The sequence below is a fragment of the Paroedura picta genome, chromosome 5, assembly GCF_049243985.1.
Source record: "Paroedura picta isolate Pp20150507F chromosome 5, Ppicta_v3.0, whole genome shotgun sequence".
NCBI classification, from domain to species: Eukaryota; Metazoa; Chordata; class Lepidosauria; order Squamata; family Gekkonidae; genus Paroedura; species Paroedura picta.
This window is the reverse complement of record NC_135373.1, coordinates 15,197,854-15,220,644: the sequence shown is the minus strand read 5'-3', so window position 1 is coordinate 15,220,644 and position 22,791 is coordinate 15,197,854. Positions and strand designations below refer to the sequence as shown.

General features: G+C 49.1%; 1 protein-coding gene across 5 annotated transcripts; it reads right to left on the bottom strand.

Annotated features, from left to right (window-relative positions):
- Positions 1 to 91: 91 nt before the first annotated feature.
- Positions 92 to 21,749, bottom strand: LOC143837116 (uncharacterized). Of its 5 annotated transcripts, none has more exons than XM_077336610.1 (5): positions 21,536 to 21,749; positions 18,020 to 18,223; positions 12,837 to 12,893; positions 1,615 to 1,661; positions 92 to 229 (listed from the first exon to the last, which is right to left on the bottom strand). In XM_077336610.1, the coding sequence occupies exons 1-5, from the start codon at positions 21,645 to 21,647 to the stop codon at positions 224 to 226; spliced, it is 426 nt and encodes a 141-aa protein (XP_077192725.1). In that variant the 5' UTR covers positions 21,648 to 21,749; the 3' UTR covers positions 92 to 223. The 5 variants fall into 5 exon arrangements, 4 of the variants coding, with proteins under 4 accessions (XP_077192725.1, XP_077192727.1, XP_077192724.1 ...); XR_013230921.1 differs by having other exon boundaries at positions 104 to 229; positions 619 to 1,661; XM_077336612.1 differs by lacking the exons at positions 18,020 to 18,223; positions 21,536 to 21,749 and adding an exon at positions 17,640 to 17,937.
- Between the last annotated feature and the right edge of the window lie 1,042 nt (positions 21,750 to 22,791).

The following is a 22,791-nucleotide window of genomic DNA, read 5'->3' as shown; positions in this document are numbered from 1 at the left end:
GCGGAGTCTCGCAGGATGTGGGAGGAGAAGCAGGGGGTCTCACAAGGCTCCACGCCCAGCTGTGAGAGGCTTATCCCCAGAGGTTCAATGGGCCTCGACACCCCAGTCGAGGATGCTAAACTGGAACGCTTGGGGATGAGGTTGTTCAGCCCGTTCACGGAGACCTGGGAAGGAAGTAACGCGGAGCCCAGCTCAAAGCCGTCCTCCTTCAGCAACTCATCGATTATTTCTGGAAGGCAAAAGAGGGAGGGAGGGAGGGAGAGAGAGAGAAAGAAAGAAAGAGAGAAAGAGAGAGAGAGAGAGAGAAAGAGAAAGAGAAAGAGAGAGAGAGAGAAAGAGAGAGAGAGAGAGGGAAAGAGAGAGAGAGAGAGAGAAAGAGAGAGAGAAAGAGAGAGAGAGAGAAAGAGAGAGAGAAAGAAAGAAAGAAAGAAAGAAAGAGAGAGAGAAAGAAAGAAAGAAAGAAAGAAAGAAAGAAAGAAAGAAAGTCAGCTCCAAGTTCTCTTTGAGATGCTACCCAGCCTGGGTCCTGGCAAGTTATTTGAGACAGACCAGGGCCACTGGGATCCACATATATTGAGGCAACAAGAAAATATGAGGGGCACCGATGTGATGTCCCACCTTCTGGCCCAGTTGAGCCCTCTTGCCTTGCTTCTGGATGGGGCCTAACAGTTGCCTCCCTCCCCAACACCTGCTCAGTTCAAACTTGATTTCAGAGGGCAGCCATGTTGGCCTGCAATAGAAAAGTGTAACAGTGGCTAACAGACATTAAGAAGCACTGAGCCTCGAATCGCAGAACCAGGAGGCCACATCAGTGGAAAGCCTCGGCATCTCTGCTCTGTTATTGGCCCTCCAGAGGAACTGGTCAGCCACTGTGTGAGACAAGATGCAGGATGAGAGGGACCACTGGTCTGACCTAGCAGGGCTCTTCTAATGTTTGGTGTAGTGGTTAGGAGTGCGGACTTCCAATCTGGCATGCCGGGTTCGATTCTGCACTCCCCCACATGCAACCAGCTGGGTGACCTTGGGCTCGCCACGGCGCTGATAAAGCTGTTCTGACCGAGCAGTGATATCAGGGCTCTCTCAGCCTCACCCACCTCACAGGGTGTCTGTTGTGGGGAGAGGAAAGGGAAGGCGACTGTAAGCCGCTTTGAGACTTCTTCAGGTAGAGAAAAGTGGCATATTAGGACCAACTCTTCTTCTATTTATGAAGGTCATTATGTTGGCCATTCAGAGGAACTGGTTGGACACTGTGCAAGATAGGATACTGGACTGAATGGACCCTCCCTGTTCTGACCCAACAGGGCTCTTCTTATATTCTTATCAGGGAAGGCCTCAGCCGCTCTGACCTGTGGCTGGCCCCCCAGGGGAACTGGCTGGCCCCTGTATGAGACGGGAGGCTGGACTGGATGGACCCTCCCTGGTCTGACCCAGCAGGGCTCTTCTTATATTCTTATCAGGGAAGGCCTTGGCCTCTCTGTCCTGTGGCTGGCCCTCCAGAGGAACTGGCTGGCAACTGTGCAAATCAGAATGCTGGTCTACTAATCACTACTACACATCCATACATATATCGGTAAGTCAAGGTGGTATCCTCTTAAACACAGCCTTTCTCCTTACCTGAAACTCTTTGCGCCCCAAGAACCCAGAGTCCTTACCTAATTCATCTGCAAAAAAGAAACAAACAGAAGATCTTTGATTAGAACCAGTTAGATTCCACATGTCTGCATGTCTTAAGCAGAGAGGTTATTCACAACGCAGTAAAGAATTGGACTTCTGGTTCAGCACAGTTTTCATTGAGTTTCTAGGCCTTAAGAATGTAAAGCAAATGAAAAAAAGTTAGGTTTTTCCACTACCAAAGGAGTCCCAGAGCAGCTTACACAAACAACTTCCTCTTCCTCTACCTGCAACAGACACCCTGTGAGGTAGGTGGGGTTGAGAGAGCTCTGAGAAAAATGTTCTGCAAGAACAGCTCTAAGAGAATTTATTGACCCAAGTTCACCCAGCTGGCTGCACATGGAGGACTCAGAAATAAAACCCGGTTCTCCAGATTAAAGTCTGCTACTTTTAACCACTGGACCACGCTGGCTCTCAGCACCAGGAATCGGCCTTTCTTTTAACACAAAAGCAACCAACACCCATATAACAATGCCAGAATTTGAAGTAAAAGTATATGCTTTAGGACGGTCATCAAAGAACTCGTTCTTTTTTGTTGTATCAGCCTGTGCTTCTTGATGGAATAAAACCATTAAGGAGCACCTGCCTAGCACCTTAAAAAATGATTGTGGCGTAAGTTTTGGGATTGAATCCCGCATTTATCGGATTTGCCAAAGTGTGTCCTCAGCTGGACGATTTACACACATTGGACAGAGGAAAAGAAACGTAAAAAAAAAACGTAAAAAGACGTCAATGCAACACAAGAAGCACACGTGATAGATCTGTGTAACCCACAAATGAACATGTAAACAGTCAGGTTTGTCTCTTTGGCGCAAGAAGCTTTATTGCCAGTTTCTCCTGCTCCTTAGGAGTGGTCCAGAAGAGGCCGTTTGAAACACTTGAACACATGTAAATCTGCTGTATGCCTACTTAGCATTGCCTCCATAGATTGGCAGCAAATCTCCAGGGTCACAGGCAGAGGCCATGCACATCATCAGCCATGGCGACACAACGACTCTCAAAATGTGTTGTTGGCCCTACCCATCAGGCAGGCCACCCCCTGGACCTCATTTCTGGCATGGGATTGAGTGTGGATCTGGTCACGACAAATGCCCTGCCATGGTCAGACCACGATGCCCTGAAGGCTCAGCTAAGGCTGCCACCTCCTCCGCAGTTGGGCGATGAGCAGATTTTAGCTTGCCTGCAGAGACTTATGGATCCAATTGGATTCCTGAATGCTCTGCGGCAGGGGTAGTCAACCTGTGGTCCTCCAGATGTCCATGGACTACAAATCCCATGAGCCCATACCAGCATTTTCTGGCAGGGGCTCATGGGAATTATAGTCCATGAACATCTGGAGGATCACAGGTTGACTACCCCTGCTCTGCGGGACCCTATGGCTCCCGACACTTCTCTAAATGAGCTGGTCAGGAACTGCTGTGACAAAATGCTGACCACCCTTGATGAGATAGCCCCCAACATCTTCTCTACCACCATCTCAAGTGGGGCCCTTGGTATACTGAGGAGCTTCGCGAGAAGAAACTGAGGGAACTGAGACGACTAGAGAGAGTTTGGAGGAAGACTTGTGACGAAGCCGTGAGAACATCTTATAGAATGCAGTTAAGAGCCTATGAGATGGCGGTGAAGTCAGTGAAACGTAACTTTTACTCGACTGCCATTGCAGGTGCTAACTCATGCCCAGCACAACTGTTTAGGATAGTTTGGTCACTCACCACTCTGGAGGAAGGGCACCAAAATAATAGCCAATCAGATAGCAGCTGTGAGGCATTTGCAAGTCATTTTGCTGACAAAATCTCAACACTCTGCCATGACTTCCCTCCAGTCTTTGATATAGAAAGCAAACTAGTGGCCCATTGGCTGTCTTTGGAGAGAACACTGAGTAACTTCAAATGACTCACGTTGACTGAAATAGACGGCATGCTAAGAACAGCGAAGCCAACCAAATGCCCTCTAGACCCCTGCCCATCGTGGCTGCTAAAAACAACCAATATAAGAATAGTGGCCCCCCTCCAAGAGATAATCAACCTCTCCCTCTCAATGGGAAAATTCCTGAAAGGGCTAAAAGAGGTAGTGGTTCACCCATCTTTGGGCCACGAGAGCCCAACATCTATCATCCCATCTCACACTTAGCATTTCTGGGAAAGATACTTGAAAGGGCTGTTACAGACCAATTGTTCCTGGAAGAAGCAGTCGAAGCACACAAGCCTAGACCAGGGTGGGTCAACACTGCTTGTGTTAATAGACCTCTCAGCAGCATTCTGCATAGTCAACTATATGCTTCTAGCTCGCCAACTCACCAATGCCAGGATACAGGGGACAGCCCTTCAGTGGCTGATCTCCTTGCTCCAGGATCGCAGACAGAGGGTTGATCGGGACAGAGATCATCAAGCCGCCACCAGCTTGCATGTGCAGTTCCTCAAGAAGCAGTCATCTCTCCAATATTATTTAATAACGTCATGTACCCTATTGCTCAACTGGCATGGAAAGTCAGTCTGGGATGTCACCTGTATGCAGATGACATCCAGCACTTCCTCCTGATGGATGGCTGCCTAGATTCCCCCCCCCCCAGAACCCTTAGCCAGCTGTCTGGAAGCAGTGATGAGGTGGCTTAAACAGAGTCACCGGAAGCTCAACCCTTCAGAGATGGAGGTCCTATGGCTGGGAAGGAAGGGTCCAAGCAAGGAAGCGTGACTACCCTCCCTGGACGGAGTGCAGCTATCAGTGGCTCACTCTGCCAGGAACCTCAGCATGATCCTGGAGGATGCTTCCCTCTCCATAGAGGCACAAATCACCAGATTAGCGCAGCTGGCATTCTATCTCCTTCGCCAAGCCAAACTACTAGCGCCCTACTTGGGCCCTACATGATGGTCACCTCCAGACTGGACTTCTGCAACTCACTCTAACAGAACTACCCTTAACCTTGATCCAGAAACTACAGAATGCAGTGACCAGGGTCTTCACAGCAACACCATGGAGGTCCCACATTCTCCCAAAACTGCACTGGTTGTCAGACGAATTCCCAATCAGTCTTAAGGTTCTGATCATACACAGTCTGGCCCCAATGTACCTGAGGGACCACCTTTCTGCCTACACCACTCAAAGAACTCTATGTTCCGCCACCTCCAACTGGCTGGTGATCCCTGGCCCCAAGAAAGCTCATTTAACCTCAACCAAGCCCAGAGCTTTCTCTGTCCTGGCCCCCACCTGATAGAACAAGCTCCCAGAGGAGATCAGGGCCTGAACAGAACTAAAACAATTCCACAGGGCCTGAAGAAGGGAGTTCCTCCATCAGCCATTTGGTTGAGGTCGAGCAGAAACAACATCTTCCACTGGCCCCCAAGCCTCCCTCCCATGAAATTAACACCCTAAACCAACCAATCATGGGTGTATCTACATGTTGCAGTTATAAATTTACTGTCCACACTGTTTATTATTGTTCCATTGTTATCTAAGGTTACCAATTTGCTCTGTATTGCTCTTGTTCTATATTCCATGTGAACTGCCCTTAGCCTTAGGGGAGGGCGGTATATAAATATGATAGACAACAGACAATTTCATGACAGATCCTGGAAAAGCAGATGCTGAGGATTGAACCTGGGACCTGCCATAGACCTTTGATAGAAACATAGAGTTGGAAGGGACCTCTGAGGTCATCTAGTCCAAACCCCTATACAATGCAGGAACTCACAACTACCTGCCCATCACAGTGACCCCAATTTCATGCCCAAGTGATCCCCACTCCAAGATCTCCAGAATCCAGCCTGGCCTGGAAGAAATTCACTTACCATCCCACAATGGTGATCACCAATTCCCTGGGTACGCAAGGAAGGGCCACAAGAGACAAACACGGGCACATCCTTCCTGACCACATACTCACCATCTGCCTAAGTTCATAAAATCAGCATTTCTGTCAGTTGACTACCTAGCCTTTGCTTAAAAACCTAGAAACAAAGAGAACCCACCACCTCTCGGAGAGGCCTGTTCCACTGAGGAACTGCTCTGTCAGGAACGTCTTCCGGATGTTTAGCCGAAAATTATTTTGAATTAATTAAAACCCATTGGTTCTGGCCCAACCCTCTGGGGCAACAGAAAACAACTCTGCTCCATCTTCTATATTAGCGATCCCCAACCTGTGGGCTGCGGACCACATGTGGTCCTTCGACTAATTGGAGGTGGGCCCCGAAGGACGCCTTCTCTCCCCCCCCTGGCCCTTTACTTCATCCCCCCCCCAGCCCTTTACAACACACTTCATTGTTGTGGCGTGTTTTGAAGGGATGTTTAAACATTACCTGATCAGAGAGCGTTAGGGCAGTGGTTGAGAGTAGAGGAGTAAACTACCCCCCCCACAGGCCTCAGTAAAAGGCATTGAGTGGTCCCCAGTAATAAAAAGGTTGGGGACCACTGTTCTATATGACAACCCTTCAAGTATTTGAAGATGGTTACCATATCACCTCTTTGTCATATTCTCTCCAGGCTAAACAGAACAAGCTCCCTCAACCTTTCCTCATATTTCTTGGTCTCCAAACCCCTCACCATCTTCATATCCGACCTCTGGACTCGTTTCTCTAAATCTTTCTTCATTTGTGGTGCCCAAAACTGAACACAGAACTCCAAGGCAGGTCTTATCAGAGCAGAGTAAAGCATTAACATTACCTCATGTGATCTGGACACTATACTTTTAATACAGCCCCAAAGCCATCATTTTAGCTCCAAATCACACTGCTGACTCATGTTCACTGTCTGGTCTACTAAGACCCCCAAATGCTTTTCACTCATAATACTGCCAAGACAAGTGTCGCCCATCCTATAGTGATGCCTATGATTTTTCCTACCTAAATGAAAAACTTCAAATTTATCACTACTGAAATTCATTTTATTCATTTTAGCCCAGTTTTCTAGCCTGTCAAGATCATCTTGTATTCTGATTCTGACTTCTGAAGTGTTTGCTACCCCTTCCAGTTTAGAAGAAGAAGAGTCAGCTCTGCTATGCCTCTTTTCTCTACGAGAAAGAGTCTCCAAGCAGCTCACAATTAACTTTCCTTTCCTCTCCCCACAACAGATACCCTGTGAGGTGGGTGGGGCTAAGAGAGAATCATAGAATCATAGAGTTGGAAGGGGCCATACAGGCCATCTAGCCCAAAGCATCCTAAAGCATCCAAGAAAACTCTGTATCCAACCTTTGCTTGAATCATAGAATCATAGAATAGAATCATAGAATCATAGAGTTGGAAGGGGCCATACAGGCCATCTAGTCCAACCCCCTGCTCAACGCAGGATCAGCCCAAAGCATCCTAAAGCATCCAAGAAAAGTGTGTATCCAACCTTTGCTTGAAGACTTCCAGTGAGGGGGCACTCACCACCTCCTTAGGCAGCCTATTCCACTGCTGAACGACTCTGACTGAGAAAAACTTTTTCCTGATATCTAGCCTATATCGTTGTACTTGAAGTTTAAACCCATTACTGCGTGTCCTCTCCTCTGCAGCCAGCAGAAACAGCATCCTGCCCTCCTCCAAGTGACAACCTTTCAAATACTTAAAGAGGGCTATCATGTCCCCTCTCAACCTCCTTTTCTCCAGGCTGAACATTCCCAAGTCCCTCAACCTATCTTCATAGGGCTTGGTCCCTTGGCCCCAGATCATCTTTGTCGCTCTCCTCTGTACCCTTTCAATTTTATCGATGTCCTTCTTGAAGTGAGGCCTCCAGAACTGCACACAGTACTCCAGGTGTGGTCTGACCAGTGCCGTATACAATGGGACTATGACATCTTGTGATTTTGATGTGATGCCTCTGTTGATACAGCCCAAAATGGCATTTGCCTTTTTTACCGCTGCATCACACTGCCTGCTCATGTTTAGTTTACAATCCACAAGTACCCCAAGGTCTCGTTCACACACAGTGCTACCTAGAAGCGTATCCCCCATCCAGTAGGCATGCTTTTCATTTTTCTGACCCAGATGCAGAACTTTACACTTATCTTTATTAAATTGCATCTTGTTCTCATTTGCCCATTTTTCCATTGTGTTCAGATCTCGTTGAACTCTGTCTCTATCTTCCGGAGTATTTGCCAGTCCTCCCAATTTGGTGTCATCTGCAAACTTGATGAGTAGTCCCTCCACCCCCTCATCTAGATCATTAATAAATATGTTAAAAAGTACCGGGCCGAGCACCGAACCCTGAGGTACCCCGCTACTCACCTCTCTCCAGTCTGATGAAACACCATTGACAACAACTCTTTGAGTGCGGTTCTCTAACCAATTCCCTATCCACCTAACGATCTGAAAATCCAGATTGCAGTCCTTCAACTTATCCATCAGAACATCATGGGGAACCTTGAAGACTGCCAGTGAGGGGGAGCTCACCACCTCCTTAGGTAGCCTATTCCACTGCTGAACTACTCTGACTGTGAAATTTTTTTCCTGATATCTAGCCTATATCGTTGTGCTTGAAGTTTAAACCCATTACTGCATGTCCTCTCCTCTGCAGCCAACAGAAACAGCATCCTGCCCTCCTCCAACCTTTCAAATACTTAAAAATACTTAGAGGGCTATCATGTCCCCTCCTAACCTCCTTTTCTCCAGGCTGAACATTCCCAAGTCCCTCAATCTATCTTCATAGGGCTTGGTCCCTTGGCCCCAGATCATCTTCGTCGCTCTCCTCTGTACCCTTTCAATTTTATCTATGTCCTTCTTGAAGTGAGGCCTCCAGAACTGCACACAGTACTCCAGGTGTGGTCTGACCAGTGCCGTATACAATGGGACTATGACATCTTGTGATTTTGATGTGATGCCCCTGTTGATACAGCCCAAAATGGCATTCGCCTTTTTTACCGCTGCATCACACTGCCTGCTCATGTTTAGTTTACAATCCACAAGTACCCCAAGGTCTCGTTCAAACACAGTGTTACCTAGAAGTGTATCCCCCATCCAGTAGGCATGCTTTTCATTTTTCTGACCCAGATGCAGAACTTTACACTTATCTTTATTAAATTGCATCTTGTTCTCATTTGCCCATTTTTCCATTGTGTTCAGATCTCGTTGAACTCTGTCTCTATCTTCCGGAGTATTTGCCAGTCCTCCCAAATTGGTGTCATCTGCAAACTTGATGAGTAGTCCCTCCACCCCCTCATCTAGATCATTAATAAATATGTTAAAAAGTACCGGGCCGAGCACCGAGCCCTGAGGTACCCTGCTACTCACTTCTCTCCAGTCTGATGAAACACCATTGACAACAACTCTTTGAGTGCGGTTCTCTAACCAATTCCCTATCCACCTGACTATCTGAAAATCCAGATTGCAGTCCTTCAATTTATCCATCAGAACATCATGGGGAACCTTGTCAAAAGCTTTACTAAAATCCAAGTAAACAACATCAACTGAATTTCCCTGATCCAGCAAACCTGTTACCCTTGGATGCAGTTCATCTGGCCCAGAGGATCTGGTTTCATTTAAAGAAACTGGGTGTTTATGGACTTCCTCTACAGTGATTCTAGGCCACAACTCCCATCACTCAGCACATGAAAAGATTTTGCCATGTTGAGCATGATTCCCTGTGCAAGAAAAGACTGAGGAGAAATAGAAATTGAGCAGTTCAGCCTTGTCTGCTTCACCGGTTGCAATGTCCCTTTCTGTTCCCTGCAATGGTCCTACCATGTCCCTATTCTTTTTCTTACTTTGAATATAACTAAAGAACCTTTCTTGTTAGTCTAAGCTCACATTAGCTTTTCTAACACGCTCCCTATCTGCATTTGTTATTTGTTTAGATTCCTCCTTGGTTATAAGGTCCTCCGGTCATTTCCTAAGTCTTTTTTATTAATTTTTTTAAAGCTGTTCATGGCTTCTTAAGGTCCTTTAGTTTTCCTTCTCAAGGGTGTGATTGTGCCTTCAGTATTTCACTTCTGAGAAACTCCCAAACTTCTTGGACTTCTCTCTCCTTAGTTTTTCTGACCACTGGATTCTACCTAATATAATTTTAAGTTTGTTAACATTCTCTCTCCTGAAGTCCTGTCTGGAAGTGTGACAACATACAGCTTTTCTCTTCCCCAAGATCATAAAGTCCAAAATCCCATGGTCACCACTGCCAAGCACATCCATAACTTTTATCTCATCAACCAGTTCTTCCCTAAGAATCAAGTCTAAAATAGCAGATCCCTTGGTTGTCTCTTCCATGTTCTGAGGAAAGAAGTTATCAGCAAGACAAGTCAAGAATTTTCCTGGACTTTTCATTTTTAGCAGAGCTGGTCTTCCAACAGATATCTGGGTAACTGAATTCTCCCATGACCACTAGGTTCCATCTCTCTGAGAACTTTGTAATCTGGTCTAGGAGCATCTCATCCCTCTGCCTGGCTTGATCGTCTATAGCAGACCCCTACCATTGTATCCCTGTTATTTCCTACTCCTTTTATTTTTACCCAAAGACTCTCTGCTGAACTCTCATGCTCAGCCACATGTATTTCCTCACAAGAATATACAGATATAGTGCTACTCCTCCCACCTTCTTTATTTGTCTGTCCCTTTCTCAGTTCCACAGGGCCTGTAAGGTGGAGCTCTTCCACCAAGTTCTTTGGTGAGGCCACTGTAATTAGACCTAGGGCCTCCATCTCCGGATTGGTTAGAGCAGGAGTTGCTCCCCAATTGCCATCTGTTACCACCTATCCCTTAAGGCAGAGGGCTGGGAAATTGCAGAGTGGGGGAGGGTGGTTTTTTTGTTGCCAACGTGGGATAAGGTATTTTACTGGGGTTTATTATGAGGTTTTGCATGTGTAACCTGCCTCAAGCCAGCTTGGCTAGGATTGGCGGGCTACAAATCAAATAATAATAATAATAAGTTGTACTCTTCAAACCTATTATTCCAGTTGTGAGAGTTATCCCACCTGGTTTCTATAATGCCTATTAGATCATAGTCCCCTTCCTTTATTAGGACTTCTAGTACTTCCTGTTTGTTTCCCATACTCTACGTATTAGTGTAGAGACTTTGTAATCCTTCATACCAGTACCCCAGGGTTGGAACTTCTGAACTTTCCCTTTAAGTTAATAGTTCCCTGTATATGTGCCATTCCCTTTAAATCTGCAGTGTTCCCATCTACAGTTATCTACACCAAACTATACTTTGAATGCACATCCCGCTCCCCCATTGGACTTAGTTTAAAGCCCTCCTCACCAGGTCTGCAAGACTTTTCGCAAAGACATATTTTCCACCCTCAAGTGGTATAAACCATCTTCCGATAGACAAGCCTCATCACGGGGACTCAATCCATGGCCCAAAACCCAAACCTTTCCTGATGACACCAATGACTTAGCCAGTCATTTACCTGCATTGTTTTTCTTTCCCTTAGAATGATAAGATCAGAGAGTAATGATAGAGCCAGTTCGGTGAAGCAGTTAGGAGTGCAAACTTCTAATCTGGCATGCCGGGTTCGATTCTGCGCTCCCCCACATGCAACCAGCTGGGTGACCTTGGGCTCCCCATGGCACTGATAAAACTGTTGTTATTGAGCAGGAATATCAGGGCTCTCTCAGCCTCACCCACCTCACAGGGTGTCGGTTGTGGGGAGAGGAAAGGGAAGGCGAATGTAAGCCACTTTGAAGAGAGAATTACTCTGCTCCATCCTCTATATGACACCCTTTTAAATACTTGAAGATGGTTATCAGATCCCCTCTCAGTCGTCTCCTCTCCAGACTAAACAGACCAAGCTCCCCCAGCCTTTCCTTGTACGTCTTGGTCTCCAAACCTCTCACCATCTTTGTCGCCCTCCTCTGGACACGCTCCAGTTTGTCTACATCCCTCTTCAATTGGGGTGCCCCAAACTGAACACAGCACTCCAAGTGAGGCCGAACCAGAGCAGAGTAAAGCGGTACCATCACCTCCCATGATCTGGACACGATACTCCGTTTGATACACAATCCTCCTTCCGAAGCCTCGGCCACTTACAAGAAAAAAACGATGAAAACACAACCTGCGCTTCCAAGTCCTTCACTCCCCCCCCCCCGCCTTAAGGCCACGGAGTCTTGTTTCTTATGCTCCACACTGCACTGGGCAGTATCATTTTTTCCTCCGTGAATGAGCAGGAAGGGATTTACAAGTCTTTCCATCCTTTCTGTGACATCCTTGATTCTCGTGCCAGGGAGACAGCACAAATCCTGAGACAACAAGTCCGGTCAACACACTTTGGCTTCTACTACTCTCAATAGGGAATCCCCAATTACCGGCACATGTCTCTTAGTCCAGATACACTGAGGAGCAGAAGAGCTAGTCCTCTCATCCACAGGGGCCTGTGAAACATCCTCTGCGCTTTGGGGGGCTGGGAGAATAGTCCTTGCTCCTTTATCAATATCTACAGGCAGATCCTAGAAACGATTTCTGAGAATCAGAGGGGCACAACATTTCCTTGTATTGGGTTCTCATCTAATTGGTGAGACACCTTTCCCACCTCACCCAATTGCCCTGCAAAAAGTGCTCCATGAGTTCTTTCCAACTCCCTGGTCACTGGGAATCTCATCTATGGTTCCCTCTTATGTTACTTTATGTTTGGCATGCAGAAGGTCCCAGTTGAATTCCTGTCATCTCCAGGTAGAAGGCCCAGGCAGGGGGGATGGGAAAGACCTCCGCCGGAGATCCTGGAGAGCCATGAAGTGGGACCGCAGCTCAGTGGCAGAGCCTCTGCTTGGCAGGCAGAAGGTCCTGGTTGAATCCCCGGCATCCTTGCAAGCCCTCTCTGTCTTCAAGTTCATATGGCTGTTTGGCATTTCACTGTTTTAATTGCATTTTTTTGTCCTTTTCACTGATAATTTCCCCGTGTGCACTTTTAAGCTACGGCAATGTACATGCAAAGTGCCATCTATTTGTAGCCAATTTAAGGCGATCATGCGGGGTTTTCAAGGCAAGAAACATCCACAGTTGGTTTGCCATTGCCTGCCTCTGCGTAGTGACCCTGGACTTCCGGCATGGTCTCCCACCCCAGCATCCACCAGGGCTGACCCTGCTTAGCGTCTGAGATCAGACAAGGCACCAGACTTTATGGTGTTCTCATTGCATTGTTAGGAACCTTGAATACGGAAAAGCAGAATGCCCAGATGAGCCGGGTCTTATAGCGAACTGTTTCTCTACGCCGGGCCCACAGTGGACACCTTCCCACAGTTCCAAGGGCAGGAGACGCTCATCATTCTTACCGGAGGTCTCTACGGTCGGCTGCATCATAGATAAGCCAGAAGCCGAGAGGGCTGCTCCTGCAGAGAGACAAGCATACAAGATGTCAGAGAGAAGCAGTTAAAAGTTGACAAATCCAACCTCCTAAACTGGATTTCTCATCCCCAGCCAGGCTGAAGCTTCTGAATGGGGCAAAGGTAAGCGTGTTACTTCCACCGCCCAGAGAAATGAAGGATGGACAGTTCACATAAAACAAAATTTCTTCATCATCTGTCACTTTGGGAATGGCAGAAGAAGAGCTGTTTTTTTCTACCAAGCTTTTCACTAGCCAAAGGACAGCTTATAAACACCTTTCCTCTCCTCATAACAGACACCTTGTGAGGTAGGTGAGGCTGAGAGGGCTCCGAAAGAACAGCCCTGCAAGATCAGCTCTAAGAGAACTGAGGCTGGCTGCATGTGGGGGAGGAGTGGGGAATCAAACCCGGTTCTCCAGATTTGAGGCCACTGCTTTTAACCGTGACACCAAGATGGTGATTTTAAATCTCAATTAAACCATATAATCTCAGGTTTTTAAAGGAAATTAAGGATCGTCACCTCAGTATCCCTGAAAACAACCTTGCAGAGCTGACCAGCATTTTTATCATCACCCTGGAATGGACTGAAAACAGAGTGGTTTGTCCAGGGGCACGAGCTTGTGGCCCAGGTGAGTTTCAAACTAGGGATTCTCTGGATCACTCTTTTTAGCCATTCTGCTGCAGCAATTCTCCATAGCAAAGGGCTGCAGGACATTTGACAGCTCCATGGCAAGCAGAAATCTAGCAAGGAAAGAATCGCCGTGTAGCTGCATCTGCAAGCTCTACTGCCTGGAACTCTGCACATGGGGGTGGGCAAACTGTGGCCCTCCAGATGTCTATGGACTACAATTCCCATGAGCCCCTGCCAGCAATGCTTGTAGTCCATGGACATCTGGAGAGCCACAGTTTGCCCATCCCTGGTGTGGTTCTTGAAACGCAAAGGAAAGTCTGCACCCTCAGAAAGAAACCACCTGTAGGTGCCGGGGGGGGGATATTTTTTATTGCCCTGTTTTGCACAGACTGACAACTCTGTCCCACACCATGCTCAAGCATGCCACTTGCTAAAGATCCCCTTGTCTACGTTGCAAGAACACAGAGACGCATTCCCTGCATTAAGGAGCCAATTTTTTCACTGCCCCCCCCCCCCCGCATCATTCAAGGCAGTTTCATCTGCAGATATTTGCAGACTGCAAGGTTTTGTTTTCAAGGTGCAAATAAACGTCACCTGTAGGTTTCTGCAGAGGAGCGGAAGCTAGAGGTGCAGGACCAACCCGGTCCTTGGTTGCCTAGATCAGTTGATAACTCTGCCTCATCACCCCAGTTCCTTGCACACACACACAACTAAAACACCTCTCCCTTTAGTGTGCCCACTTTGTTTTCACTGCATTTCCAGGACCAGAGATCTGTCTTCTCATCTCATCCCCTAGTGTAAAAAAAACACCTTCTGTGTGTTTCAGGCCATATATGCCCTCTGACTCCCACAATAAATTTATTTATGTACTCGTAATTTTAATATATAGCCCACCACACCCACACAGTGGCTCATGGTGGATGACAGCAATCCCTCACAATAAAAACCTCATAAAATAGTCATAAAACCTCATTCAAACCCGCCTGGGCAGCTACAGAAACTCCCCCCAACACAACAGACTTCTTAAACAATGCCTCAGGCAGATAACCACAGGGTAGCCTGATGACCTGGCCAGCTCTGAGAGGGGCCCAGCTCTTAGAATCTTTAAACAGCCCGCCGCGGAATAAATAATTGACTAAGGGCTGTTGGGGAGGAGTTAGGGTGGAACCTGTCCGGGATAAAAACTCGGAGAGGGCCAATCAGGAGCCACGAAGCGGCTCCTGATTGGGCCCCTCCGAGTGCCACTCAGGGGCCAAGTGGTCATTTGGGAGGTGCACGTAACGCGCCTCCTTCTTGGCCTGTCCCGGACTCCAAGCCCACACTCTGTTCCCAGAAGCCTCGCTGCCGGGAAAGGAGCAGGGCTGCCGCGTCGAAAACGCAGCCGCCCTGCTACTTGCCCGGCAGCGAGCCATCACCCTTCCTTCCCTACTAGGAATCCACAGTAATGCCGCCCCTGCAGCCTCGCCGCGTCCTCGCCGCATCCTCCTCCTACTCATCCTCCAGCCTCGCCCCGCCCCAGGCCCTCCCACGCCCTTCCCACGCTAACAACAATAATCGCCCGGCACCGACCGCCACCGACCGCCCCCTTCCCGCCCTGAGTCCCAGCCCACGACTTCAGGATGGCCACTTACCGCCTTCCCCAGACTTCGCCGCCACCACGAACATGCCCCGCTCATGCACACTCCGCCACCCAGACGATCCGCTGCCAGCTATGTAGCTCCGCTGCCGCCGCGCCGCACCACAAGGCCGCCCGCCTCCCAGCTACCCTTTTCTACGCCTCGCCTGCCTGCCACGACGGCCCCCCGGACTGCCGAGGACACTCCCGGACACCGGCCACAACCGCCGCAACTCCCAGCCACCATGAGCAAGGTTCGTTTGTCTCCGACATCGCCCCACTGCCACGATGCCATGCCCGCCCGCCCAGCTGCCCCAAACACAACCTTCCAACAGCGCGCGCTCGCTCCCAACCCCCCACTGGACACCCAGCCTCCGCACCGTTTCACACTTCCTACCCCGGCCTCGCACAAGCCTACTGCGATCAGAAGCGGGGAGGAGGACAAAGGGTTCTCCAGGCCCAGCCACCGCGCGGCCCGCCTCACACTGCCGTCCCCGCCCACGCTGGAGCCTTCTGCCATCTGCGGGGAGCCCGCCAAGGAGCCATCTAGCGCCCATTTTATTTTAAGGTAAAATGGGCTTAAAATCTAGTCATAGAATCATAGAATTGGAAGGGACCTCATGGGTCATCTAGTCCAACCCCCTGCACTATGCAGGACACTCACAACCCTATCGCTCATCCACTGTAACCTGCCACCCCCTAGCATCTTCACAGAATCAGCCTCTCCGTCAGATGGTTATCTATCCTCTGTTTAAAAATTTCCAAAGATGGAGAACCTACCACCTCCCGAGGAAGCCTGTTCCACTGAGAAACCGCTTTAACTGTCAGGAACTTCTTCCGGATGTTTAGATGGAATTTCTGTTGAATTAATTTCATCCCATTGGTTCTGGTCTGTCCCTCTGGGGCAAGAGAGAACAATTCTGCTCCATCCTCCACATGGCACCCTTTTAAATACTTGAAGATGGTTATCAGATCCCCTCTCTGTCGTCTCCTCTCTCTCTTTCTATCCCTGGCCCCCACCGAAGCCCCATTTTACTTATCTATGGGTGACAGAGATCTGTTCTCTAGGAGGAAATAGCAGCTTTGGAAGATAAACCCTATGACAGCAGTGGCTACACTGTCCATGAACTAAAATTACTATGGTGGGAAATCATGGGAATTGTAGTCCATGGACATCGGGAGAGCCACAGTTTGGCCACTCCTGCCCTATGGCGTGATAGCCCATTAAATTCCCTCCCCCCATCAGGCTCCACTTCCAAAATCTCCAGGTATTTCTCAACCCAGATGTGGCCACCCTAATCCCAACGTTTTCTAGGAGAGGGAGACCTGAGCCTACCTTCTTACCATGATCCCATTATGTACGCTACTTATCCATAAACGAGACATGTTCTCTCTATAGAAATACCAGACATGAGCCATTTGCAGCCAGGCACATTAAGACCTGCACCCATGCCACTTTTTATTTGTGCCATTTGTACCCCAAAATGAAGAATCAACGTCAGATTGTTAGCTGTTTCCACACTTGGTTCCCAGGAGGTGATTCTCTGGAAGCTCAAATTATGAACTACTAGGCTGCTCCCAAGTGAGTCTTCTTTGAAAGTTATGTCCTATTTGATTCAAAAAAGAGAACAAGCCATAATAGTCAAAGACCAAGAAGAAGCAAGTGTTTGCCCAAGAAACAGCAAGAACATTGAGGTCCTGCTTCATGGGTCACCTGGGCCTCTTTCTCATCCTCTCCTGCCTGGTCCTTTTACCTGGAGCTGGGGATAGAATTGGGCACCTTCTGCACACCGAGCAGAGGCTCTAACATTGAGCTCCAGCCCCTCTTCCTGGGTCTCCAGGGTCTCAGGCGGAGGTCTTTCCCATCCCCCTTCCACCTGGTTCTTTTACCTGGAGATGCTGGAATTGAACCCTTCTGCATGCCAAGCAGATGCTCGACCACCGAGCCATGCCCCGTCCCCAGACACACATGAAGCTGCCTTAGGCTGAATGAGCTCTTCAGTCCATCAGAGTTAGACTTGTCCACGCAGCCACTCTCCAAGGTCTCTGGCAGAGGTCTTTCCCTTAAAAGCAGCAGCCTCTAATCTGCACAACCAGGTTCAGTTCCCCTCTCCTCCTCCACATGCAGCCAGCAAGGGTGATCTTGGGCCAGTCACAGTTCTCTTGGAGCTCTCTCAGCCCCATCTCCCTCCCAGGGTGTCCATTGTATGGAGAGGAAGGGAAAGGCAAGCCGCTTTGAGACCCCTTCAGTAGCTAAAAGCAGGGTACAAAAAAACCTTCTTCTTTCCCATCACCTCCTGTTTGGCCCTTCTTAAACTGGAGATGCTGGGACTCGAACCTGGGACCTTCTGCATGCCAAGGAGAGGCTCGACCGCCGAGCCGAAGCCCTTTTCCCTGAGTCCGACGGGCTCACGATCGGGGGGGGGGGGGGGTGAGAGATGTCCCCATAGCAAGGCGCAAGTTTCCCCTCGGCACAAGGATCCCGCGCGCGCCCCTACCCCCTTACCCATGGGGAGGCGCAGCATCTCCTCCCGCTCCTTCTCCAGCGGCCGCCGCTGCCCGGGGGGGCTCCTCATAGCCCGGCCTGCCGCCCCCTCCCGCTCGGGCCCCCGATCGCCCACTTTCCCCTCTCCCGTCCCCGCTTTGAGGCAGGCCGGGGCCGCTTGGAATTCCCCTGGCCCGCCGGGGGCTGCTTCCTGATTGGCCGCCGGCGCTGGTGAGCTCATCGCCGTGGAACGGGAAAGCCCCGGCCGAGCCGTCAAGGGGCGGGGCGCGCCGCTCGGGCTAGAAGCGTGCCCTCCCGAAAGCGGGGGAATGCAACGCCGGGGCGGGGCGGGGATGCCAGCCTCCAGGCGGGACCTGCAGACCCCCGGAATTGCAGCTCACCTCCGGGCAACAGAGATCCAGCTCCCCTGGAGAGAATGGAGGGGCAGAAGGAGAACTGCACGGCGTTCGTCCCGACTGAAGGCCTCCCCGAACCACGCCCCCTGCAGGCTCCACCTCCAAAGTCTTCAGGTTTTTCCCAACCTGGAGCAGGCAACCTTGGTTGGAAAACTCCGCCGTTCCTTTGGTTGCCTTGGTAGGGAGTCCCTGGAACACACAGGCGGGGCTTTCCCTTAACCTTGCGGGTGTGCTCACCCTATTGAGGATTCACAGGTACACTGCCTCTGAAAAGGGGGCTCCGTGGAGCTACCTTGAGTTAACTGCCATTGCCAGAACAAAGTTTGAGTCTGGGGCACCTTGACGACCAAGGCAGTTTAATTCCAAGGATAAGCTTCCATGTGCATGAACACTCCTTCGGGTATCGCCTTGGCTCCCCACAGTGCCAAAAGAAAGAAACCTAAAGAAGGGTGCCTGCACACAGCAGCTTATCCCCAGAATTCTACTTTGTTAGTCTTCAAGATGCCCCTCGGCTCACGCTGTTCTCTCAATTGAACCCCTTTTCAGAGGCAGTCTACCTTAGAATATGCAATATGGTGGGAGTAAACTTTGTTGGTCCTAAAGGTGCTGCTGGACCCAGACTTCATTGTATTTATATACTGTACTCACAGGCCACCATTCACATGGAGACATGAAGCAAATTACGCTGTGCAAATCATTACAGTCCCACACAAAGGGAGCACTAATCAGCACAGACCAGCCTTTGAGGCATGACACAGAGCATAGATACAGGGAAGCACAACGATATTACATCAGTATGAAGCAATGATGTGACAATAAGCTAATACATGCAGCTCCCTGGACATACATTCTATACACAGTTGTTTAAACCACAGTCCTTCCTGCCCCAGTTCCATGTTAATGTATTCCTGTTATTTTCATAGAAAAGCTGTCTTAACTCCATTGTACAGAGAACAAAGTTTAAGTCTGACGGCACCTCTAAGACCAACGACGTTCAATTCTGGTAGAAGTATCTGAAGAAGTGTGCCTGCACACAGCAGCTTTCCCCCAGAATTAAACCTGGTTAGTCTTAAAGCACCACTAGACTCAAGCTTTGTTCTATGGTTTCAGACCAACTTGGCAACCCTCCTGAATTTATTTTCATGGAAGGTTGCATTTGACATCATTTGCAAAGCGACAGAAGTGGAGAAGCCTTCCTGATCTCTTCAGGCAGGCTGTTCCATCGCAGAGCTGGCCCATGTATAAGTGGCAGCGGAAGGGTCACAATCCAAGGCTGATCTCTTGTGGGAGACAAGACAACTGAGAGGTTTCTTCACAGAAAAGAGCTCAGAATTGTTTGTTATGTCCAAGAGGGTATTTATTATCATCATCATCATCATTATTATTATCATCATTATTATCATTATCATTATTATTGTTGTTGTTGTTGTGGCTTTTATTATTATTATTATTATTATTATTATTATTATTATTATTATTAATTAGATTTATTTCCCACCACTCCCCGTAGGCTCGTGGCGGGTCACAACAATCCTATCCCCATAAAAATACCCATTAAAAACTTTAAAAACAATCCCAACATGGCGGAAGCTCTCATTATTCCCACCCCTGCTATTAGAGCGGCAGGGAGGGTGGGGAAGAGATCTAACTTACTAGGTCTGGGGGGGGGGACCTAGTAGGATCCTATAAAGGCTCGTGCCAGGTTACAACTATACAAAGCCCCAGTAAAAACCCCAATAAAAATAAAAATACAACATATAATTAAAACAAATTCCTAAGATGTCCAGAACGGCAGACTAATATACCAGCTCACCCACTCTCTGCCAAGGGGGCAGGGGATGTTGACTAATAACCCGCCACAGATTGACCCAGGGGGGTCCAGCTCTCCCTGGTGCACCGGTCTCCACCATAAACCTGGCGGAAGAGCTCCATCTTACAGGCCCTGCGGAATGCCGAAAGCTCCCGCAAGGCCCATGGCTCTTTTGGGAGCTAATTCCACCAGGCCCTGGCCCTAGCTGAGGCCAGATCCACTTCGTAGGGGCTGGACATGACCAACGAATTCGAGCCCGCAGAGCGTAAGACCCTGTGGGGGGCATAGGGCGAGAGGTGGTCCCTCAAGTATGTGGGGCCCAGACTGCTCAGGACCTTAAAGGTTAATCCCAGAACCTTGAACGGGATCCCTGCAACAACCAGTAGCCAATGCAGCTGCCTCAGCACAGGCTGGATATGGGCCCTCCAAGGTTTCCCTGTGAGGACCCTAGCAGCCGCATTCTGCACCAGCTGGAAGGATCATCTGGAAGCTGTACATCTGTAAGGATCACGAGAGAATTAATCGCTAAGAACCAATGGCTTGATCAGCCTTAGGGGAAATATAGACATCTCCCCTTCCCCCACAAACTCACCATCTTCCCACCACAAGCTATTTCCACAGCAGAATGGCTTTTATCTTCATAGGACAACTTGAAGTGACTTTCTCAACTTTTTAAATCATTGTGAACCCCATGAAATATTCTTAAGGCTTCAAGATACCGTGCAATTAGGAAGCATCGCTGTGCGCATGCCCACCTAAGGTCCCTCCCCTCCCCACTCCCTCCAGGCCCATCACTGGCCATTTTGGGAGGGAGGTTTTCAACATGACCAGATATAGACATATCACCTGATAAACGTTTAACAAGTTATTAATTCCCACCCAGGGTGGATTTCACGAAACCCTGGTTGAGAACAAAGCAAAACCTGCATTTCTACACCTAGTGCCCAAAAGGCGGACAAAACTACTTGCTAGAGCCATCATATGCAGAACAGGAGGAGACAGCATTGCGAAGGACACCTTCTACTGCCTGGGAACACATTGAGAGGCACAAGAGGAAAAAGGGGAAGGAAAAACAGGAGTGAAGCCCAAGGGCTCCTCATTTCATGTAGTACAGGGCAGTATGACTATAGGGGTCTGGGAACCGCAAGTTCAGATCCACCCTCTACCCCCAAAGCTTGCTGAGTGACCTTTGGCCCATCACACATACACACTCCACCTAACCTACTTTGCAGGGACATTGTGAGAATAAAATGGAAAAGTAGAACCCGTAGCTAGGAGGTAAGAGCGGGATTTTTGCATTACCCAAGTTCATTCCCTGGCCTCTCCAGTTAAGAGACCTGCTGTTAGGTGATGTTAAGACCCTGAAAAGCCACTTGGGGTCCCCTTGACCCCAGCTCCCACATTCTAACTGTTAAACCCCACTGCCAAGGTGGCCAGCAGACCAAAAACCAAACAAACCTGCTTTCCACCTGCTCCTTTTACCAGAGAAACCAGAGGGTCCCCATTCTTCATTACTGCTGCTCTTTTGGCATCTGTTGTAGCCCTAACCTGTGGGGAGCATCAGCAAGAAACAAAGCCAAGAGACACAAGAGCAGAACCTTGCCCTTGAATAGAAAATGGGCAACTCGGGTGAAAGGGGAGGATTGGAATCCAGAGCTAGAGAAAACGGCGCTGTTGGAAGGGCTTCCCACCTTTACCTGGTTCCCCGCTTTCTCCAGCGGTCTTTCCCAGTGGCAAAAGCTCTTTTCCCCCCTCCTCCGCATCCACAGGTTCAGGTTTGGGCTCCCGCACTTCCTGGCTCATGTCTTAAATGGGATGGGGACAAAGAGGAACCGTTTCCAATTCCTGGGAAGGAGAGCCGTACAGAGCAGGAGGGGGGCAAGCAAAAGCAAGAGCGGCCTGACCGGAAGCCGCAGCCCCTTCCCCTCCTTTTTTCTCTTTTCTTTTGGCACCCGTCCCTAGGAAACTTGGCCCAGAAGTGCAAACACGTGGTTCCAATCAGCCCAAACCACGCTGTCGGAAGCAGCAGGGTAGCTGTCATTTCCCTGGAAGAGCCCAAAGATGCAGGATTCTGAAAGGTTACCAACTCTAGGCTGGGGGATTCCTGGAGATTTGGGGGATGGGACCCGGAAAGGGCAGTGCTTGAGAAGAGGAGGTGCTCGACGGGGGTGTAATGTCACACAGCCCACCCACCAGAGCAGCTATTTTCTCCTGGAGAAAGTTGTCTGGAGATCAGCTGTGATTCCAGATCTCCAGACCTCGCCTGGGGGTTGGCAACTCTAGGGGTTGTGCCCAGCCTGTCTCAACTTCAGAATCCCGTTTCTAACTGGGGACAGCCCAGGAGCACCCCGGAAGCTGACAAACAGGTTAGAACGTTCTTCCCCCCTCCCTTCCTCTATCCATCAGCTGGTTTGCAGCACTGGAGAATCTGGCAGTGAGGGGCAGACTGCTTCTGAACATGGAGGCTTTATCAAACTGAAGTGGCTGGCAGCCAGCATATCTCCACAAGTCTCAAACGAAACAAACTCTGTGCAAGCAGGGTTTAATGGAAGGACCAAAATTATAAAACAACCGGGGCGGGAGGCACGAGCCCACTACTGAAGAGATGTTTCCCCAGACTACCTTTAAAACCGCGCACGGCATTATTGTGCATGGCTCTCCTTTCCTCTTTTTATCCCCAACTATAGCCCTGAGAGGTAGGCAAGGCCGAGCCAAAGTCACCCTGTGAGCTTCAGAGACGAGCGAGGGGCATGGAATCTGGCTTAGTTATTTTATATGTATTTAAAAAGAAAATCAAACCTATTATTTAATGTCTGTTTTTTAAAGCAGTTTAATCCTTTCGTAAGCCGTCCTGGGCCTCTGGGGAAGGGCGGGATATAAATGCAATATATAAAAATAAATAGGAACAGAACTGCGGGAACGGCGAGCGTCCACGGACCTAAGTGCG